We start from the raw sequence: 6832 nt of genomic DNA, 5'->3' as shown, positions 1-6832 counted from the left end.
CATGAAAGGACCATAAAATCAGATAATTAAGCAGGAGCCATCTTGGAGCGTCAGCTGACATGCTTTGGTGGTCCATACTCCCAAGAAAATTCAATTACATTGGCTGACAGCTGACAGCTGACAGGAAGTAACCTGGACAAGCCCAAAACAGCTTCAAGCTCATCGAGCTGCTTCACAGCTGCGGCTCTACGCTGTTTGACTGTGAGCTGCGTCTCTGAGACATGAAAGTCCAGCAGCTGAGTCCAGCTCCGTCCACATGTCCTCTCCTCTGCAAACACTGATGAAGCCGGGACGTGTCGGCTTGTCCAACAATCGCTCCCCACGTCCTTCTTCAAGGACTCGTCCTCCTGCTCCACACAGACGCAGCAGTAACGTCACAGCACTGCTGTTTATTTAGCATCACCTGCTGAGCAGAGCCCACATTTACTTCCTTTCCCCAAAGCAAGAGAACAAGCTGTGACCTTATAACTGATGAACTGACTGATAAGCATCACACTTTGTTGGGTTCCTGCAGTGGAAAAGTGTTACCAGACTCACACTGGTCAGTGAATGGAGGACAGCCACTGTGACCACTGGATGAAAAGCCAGCAGTCGTGTTTACACATCGAACTCTGGACAAATCCACTTTGTGCTGGTAAATAAGAGGGAATGTGCTGTTTTCAGGTCATTTTAGCTTCAGGTGGGCATCATCTGATCCGTCACAGTAAAGTCAAGATGAAAACCAAACGATGCTTTTAAAGACTGCAGGTTTTCATAACGCGACGGTTTGAGAAAATCCAGTCGACGTATCAAACACGTGAAGTTTCCGTCCAGCTTGACGTTGTGCCTGCAGAAGGTCTCTGTGCTGCTGTGACCTGGAAACAGATCACAACCATCCCACTGACACGACGAGATAAAGCTAACCTCACGATCACGAGGTAACGACGGAACGTCCCAGATGTAAAAACTACAACAAAACTAAATATCAGTGACGTGTTTTAAAGATTCACGTCTTCAGCGGGAACCAATGGGCTCGAAGCTGAGAGCCACAGGCAGGAAGTCAGAAGTGCTGAGAGACAGACTGACGTCTGACTTCTTGTGAGAGCTTCAGTCTTGTCCTTGAACAGCCTGTAGATGTAGACTCGATAGTAAACCACGACGGCGAGAACTAATCGATTGAATTGATTACACAAACAGCGAGCAGCTGATTTCATCATCGATCAGATGCTCTGATGCACGCGATGTGAGACAATGCCACGCCTGTGCAGCTCACATGGTGAAAGACAGGAAACGTCCACTGTCTCTGACAGCGCAGGCAGACGAACAGCACGGCGGACAGACGCACGATGGCAAAAAACAGATGTCCGAGACAGAGACGCCGTCCGCCTGTTGTCTCCGTTTCATGATGGATCAATGCTGACGTCTGTTAAAGCTAACACCTGATCGATCACAGCGCAGAGAGAAAAGAGACGGAAAACATGTTTGTCTGTTACCTTTGTTTTTAAATGAAGCTGTAATCGTGTGCTAAGGCTAAGCTAACGCTAACTAGCAACGTGAAGTTATGGAGGTACACTTCCCTGATAATGACCGATCACCTGAGGTAATACTGGACAGATCAATGGATCATCAAAGCCGTCGGGTAAAGCTCCACACTGAACTGAAGGATACTTGGCGGTTGCGGTACGGCCGGACCGGCGAGATGAAACGGCGGTCCCTCTGGACTCGCTCCACGAGACCGTGATGGCGAGTGGACCGGCTGGACTCCAGAGTGGACGGGAAGGAGCCCTGAGAGAGAAACAATGAGTTTATTATGTGTTTATGAAACATGTTTACTGGAGGAACCATCAGAAAAACAAAGCAGGAGAAAAACAACCAGAGCTCCACTTTTTCAAGAAATCAATTTCCAGGATTTTCAAAGACCTGCTTCCGTCCTAAAGACCACCGGACTCTAATTTGAGGTCAGAGCTAACGAGCTGGTTTGTTTCAGAGCGAGCTCGGAAATTGTTGAGCTATTTTTGTTTGCGGATGTTCAGAGAAGTTATAAAACTGAACTGCTGCTCTCATGATTTACAGTCCATCAGCTCTAATTTGAGCTGCCAGCGGCTGTGGGGACGTCAGACCTCACGTGGAGGACAGAAACTTGACTGTGTTTCAGCCTCTTCATTGACCGGGAAGCTGTTTAAAGAAACAGTCAGTGGATCAGGATCTCCAGCCGCTCCTCTTTGTTTGTTTCCATTCAAAATTACTACGTTGTGTTTAAGTGCTGCTGAAAAAGCCGACATCCAGAGACTCTTCCCAGTCTGCTCCGGCAGAGCTGGTCCAAACTATTTTCTTGGAAAACCAAAGAAACACGATCCACATTACAGAGGCATCAACCTCCCAGATTCGTCAGGACTCCCAGCGGAGCTCAGCGGCGCCGAGAAGCTAAAAACATCCCGCTACCTGCAGCCAAATCTTGGAATGACCTCAGAGGCAGAGGAGGAAGAGGAGGAGGAGGGCAGACACATCAAGGCTGAGGTTCAGCTGTGATTTCAGAGGCGGGGCTGAAGGCAAACGAGGATATCGATGAAAACCTCCATCACAGAACGAGCTGCAGAGCCGATGACTCAGGTGAAGAGCTGAAGGCTGCAGATGGAGGTGACGCAGCAGAGCGAGTCCCCGAAGCACTGCAGGATCACTGCCAGTTCAAATCCAGCTCACAACAACAGCTTCTGTCCCTCACAGTACCCCGAGTTTGTTTATGTCCAGAGGACGTAGTATTACTCGTAGGTGCTGTCGTACAACCTCCACTCCAAACAGTCTGGACCGTCTGGACCAGAACCGATCGTCTCCAATCGGTCTGTTTTTACTGCGCTCATGTATTCATCTCCTTCATCCAACCATGTGTTCACGAAGCGTTCAGTCGCTCCACCCTCGCTCGTGAACGACGGAGCCTTTGAAGTACTGACAGCAGTACCATCAGCAGCAGTTTTAGTGGTGGTCTCAGGAACAGAAGCCACTGCGGTCAGCAAAGACTAAAAACAAGGTGAGCTCGACACAAACAAAACGTTCTGGATGAAGGAAACGACCTCAGAGGGGAGAACACGGCGCTCTTCAGTCACCTGGAAGTCCTGAGGGTTCCTGCCGATCTGGTTGACGTTGGGCAGCGAGCCGCTGAAGTACGGACCCTGACTCCTGGCGAGACGGAGCTTCTGGGCCTGGAGCTGAGAGGACGAAGACACAGAAGGACAAAGACATTAACGGTTAGACATGAGCGGTGAGCGTCCCCTCGGTCCAGCAAAATTAGCTAACTGTTGTTTCTGGGTCCTGACTGGTGACTGAAGTGAAATCAGGTTCAGATCCTTCATCAAAACTTCCCTTTACTGGACAGCTTCTATGAAGATCCTGGATCCTGCATACGTACGGATAATAAAACCCAAAAGGTCCCACACAGTGTCCACTGGAAGGCGACTTGTCCTAACCTCACCGTTCAACCTGCTCTGTCCCTGGAGGAAAACTCCCAGCATGCACTCTGTCACCTCTGGCATAGCTGCATGTAAATGACTCTTTGGCAATCACTCATCAGAGCGACGGCTTCAGTTCAGAAGCACCGACACTAAAACAGATCAAGCGTCGCTCCGCTGGACGACCGGCGAACTGCTCGACACACGGTCCCAGGACGCCCGAGTCGAACGCAGATCACATCACGAATGAAATAACGTACTGGACAGTAGAACAAGCCAAAAGCCCGACGCTGTGGCTGATGATGCATTCACTGACAGCTGCTGTGACTTATTCTCACTGCGCTCTTTGAATCACGTCACCAACAAAACAAGCTTCCCTGCTGACCTCTGACCGCCTTTCACGACATATGCAGCGACTGACCCTCAGTCTGGCATCGTGAACCCTCGCTGAGTACGACAGTCAGTGAACGCACCGTGGTTTACCTTAAACCTCCTGCAAACCAGATTTCCTTCAAAGATAAACAGACTGAAAGAATAACACAGGAGAAAATGTTAACCTAGAAATATATGTATATATCTACAGCATGTGGAACCACACACACACACACACACACACACACACACACACACACACACACACACACACACACACACAGCGGCCCTGGCCCAGTTACTTGAACTCATTTAATCTGCCGTCTCTCCTGTCCTTGTTCTCTATCTGTCCACGTCCTTGAGTCTCTGCAGAGACCAGGACCAAACCTCTGTGAGGTCCATCAGCTTTAAAGCTGCTTCACTGTGAACGTTCATGCAGCCTCTGACGGAGGTCCAGGTCAGTGTCCCGTCCTGGCTCTCTCCATCAGGCCTCCTGATCGTCCCTCTGATGACTACACAGCCCCCTCCCCTCTACACCTCAAACTGATGCTCTGGAGAAAAATGGCCTTTGTGCATCACCCAGGTGGGTGCGACACAGGTAAGTTTCCCCCTTCACTGCTTGATATACATGTAATCCAGTATTATCATGATTAACAGCCTGGTGAAAGGCTGCTGATGTCAGTGAACTAATTATTGTCCAGAGAGGAGAATGATTCCCGAAGCAAACGGTGGATGAGTGATCAGGTTCAGCCAGAGTCCGGTTCAGCTTTTAATCATTCGCTTCCAGAAGGAGTGTTGGCCGTAGACTTGATCTGACTGAGAGCGTGCAGAGCTCACAAAGTGCCGAGTCAGACGTTCGACACGGTCGATGAAAATGACGAATCACAGGAGCTGAGTCATGTATTGAACGGCTCCATCGTCCTAAACGCTGGTCATTCAAGCCGTAATGAAAAGCTTTTAACCACTGATGGAGCCTAAAGGAGCCGCGATGCAGTAACTCAGTTTTCTCATTATTCACAATCTGTTTAAAGACGGTTAACAAAGTTCTGTCTTTGCTGGAGCGAGTTTATTCTCAGGGCTTCGTCTCTGGTTCAGGAGGTGGAGCTGGATCTGACTCTGGTTCTGTTGACTGAAGAGCTGAAGAAACACACTGAAATCTCTCCCTAACCCTAACCCAACCCTGAAGGGAAGACGCTTAAAAGGCTTCTAAGAATATCTCACCTGAAAACACAAAACAGAAGTCATGAGTCAGAAAAAGCTGCTCGGGTCGCTCTGAGCACGGACAATGACCACTGTCTGCAGGCTGGACGACATCAGACACCGACAAACACCCAACGACTGATTATTCCTCCACACAGAGACCGGCTGAGTCCCTGAACCAGCTCAGACTACAAGACAACAAGTGTCTCCAGCGTCCTCACCAGAGACGACTCACAGCTTATTTACTCCACGTCTGTCCACATGTAGTGACGACTCTAATTAAAGGTATTCAGAGTGTTTGTTGGTCAAATGAAAGGTCTCTCTGCACTGACAGGACGGACGAAGAGCTCCATCACACCTGAAGATCAACATCAGCTCAACCAATCAGCTTCTGCTGGACGACAACGCTTCAAACATGGACGCTGCCGCAGAGACGCTGAACCGTCAGACACTGATCCAGGATCAGAGCACGTCAGAGACATGGTCTCAGTCTGTCCTTCAGGTCCTGACTGACGGACAAAGCATCAATGAGAGAAGGACAGACAGACTGGAGGTGACTCTGTGACTTCACTGTTAAGATGAGTGACAGGAAATGAACAAGGAGTACTTTTACTTTTGGTACTTCATTTTGTTGCTCATGCTTTTGTACTTTTACTGGAGTGAAATTCTGACTGCAGACTTCACTTAGAGTATTTGTACTGCGTGGTCCTCAGTTAACGGTCTGAGGACTCGTCCCGTCCCTGCTTTGGACACTGTCCTCTGAGTCTTTTGTCTTCTGAACAGCAGAAAATTCAAACTTCAGAGACAAACTGCATATCAATACTGAACAGCTTCGACGAGGAGAAGCTGCTGCTAACACACACACACCCTGATGCCATTAGCTGATCGGACCACCCACACAGCGTGTGTGTGTGTGTGTGTGTGTGTGTGCATAAAGGACAGGGGCAAAAGGAATTCCCGGAAGAGACAGAAGCAAAAGGGAGGTGTTGTCAGTAAATGACAGAGGAGGAGGAGGAGGTGGTGTGTGTGTGTGTGTGTGTGTGTGTGTGTGTGTGTGTGTGTCAGAGACCCCTTTCAGGCGTGAAATCTGAAGCAGAGCTGTGACTGACTGTCGTTTTCGCTGCTGATTAATCGATCCTGTGTTCCTACGATCCACCGATCAATCGTTTGCTTTATTGATCTGCGTGAAGTGAAAACGCTTCAGGAAAAACAAGCAGAGACACGAATTCACCGAGCGACCGGCTTCCACCTGCAGCTGATCACCAACACGATCAGGAGCCGCAGCAGATCTGACGGCTGATCAATCATCACTTCATCATCTTCATGTTTTCACTGAAACCTTCGCGGAAGCTCTTGATTGGTCGTAATGATCGCTCTGCTGTAGACCGATCACTGCAGCCTTTTCAGTGTTTCTAACAGAAAGATGAAAAATAGTCAAAATCAGCTGTTGCAACGTCTTGAAACTGCTCGTTTCTTCTTTACTGCTATTTGCTCTTTGATCGTGGACACGAACGTCTGAACGTCGTGGTCTTCATCAGGGTTCTGCAGCAGCTGGAGCTAAATGTACCTAATAAACTGGCCACAGCGAGATCAGAAAAGTCTGTGTTGGTACTGTGACGTCAGCGTCAGACTCACTGACTCACCAGAGGAAAGCAGGAAGCGCAGAGCTTCGCGAGCGCTGACGTTCGCTCTGCAGACACAGACCCAGACGACTTCCTCCTGCCTCAGATCAGTTCATCAGCGGGGCCGTGGGCTGAAACCTCAGCCCCACCCCATAAAGTGTACACTTTTTCACTGGCTTCAGATCTGCAGTGTGACGTTCATTCATTCATTCATTT

The 6832-nt window shown here is 49.2% G+C and overlaps 1 protein-coding gene across 3 annotated transcripts in view; it reads right to left on the bottom strand.

Moving 5' to 3' along the window:
• Window positions 1-6832, bottom strand: part of LOC143324317 (CREB-regulated transcription coactivator 2) — a 31526-nt gene that overhangs the window by 22493 nt on the left and 2201 nt on the right. For 2 of the 3 annotated variants that reach the window (XM_076736681.1, XM_076736682.1), the window contains exons 2-3: window positions 3081-3182; window positions 1648-1764 (exon numbers count right to left, since the gene is read on the bottom strand). In XM_076736681.1, the coding sequence (XP_076592796.1) occupies window positions 1648-1764; window positions 3081-3182 (219 nt within the window). The remainder of the gene's footprint in view (window positions 1-1647; window positions 1765-3080; window positions 3183-6832) is intronic. The other variant, XM_076736683.1, reaches the window with a different exon arrangement.

The sequence above is a fragment of the Chaetodon auriga genome, chromosome 8, assembly GCF_051107435.1.
Source record: "Chaetodon auriga isolate fChaAug3 chromosome 8, fChaAug3.hap1, whole genome shotgun sequence".
Lineage (NCBI taxonomy): Eukaryota > Metazoa > Chordata > Actinopteri > Chaetodontiformes > Chaetodontidae > Chaetodon > Chaetodon auriga.
Note: the sequence above shows the minus strand (reverse complement) of the source record. Positions and strands in the feature narration are given on the sequence as shown.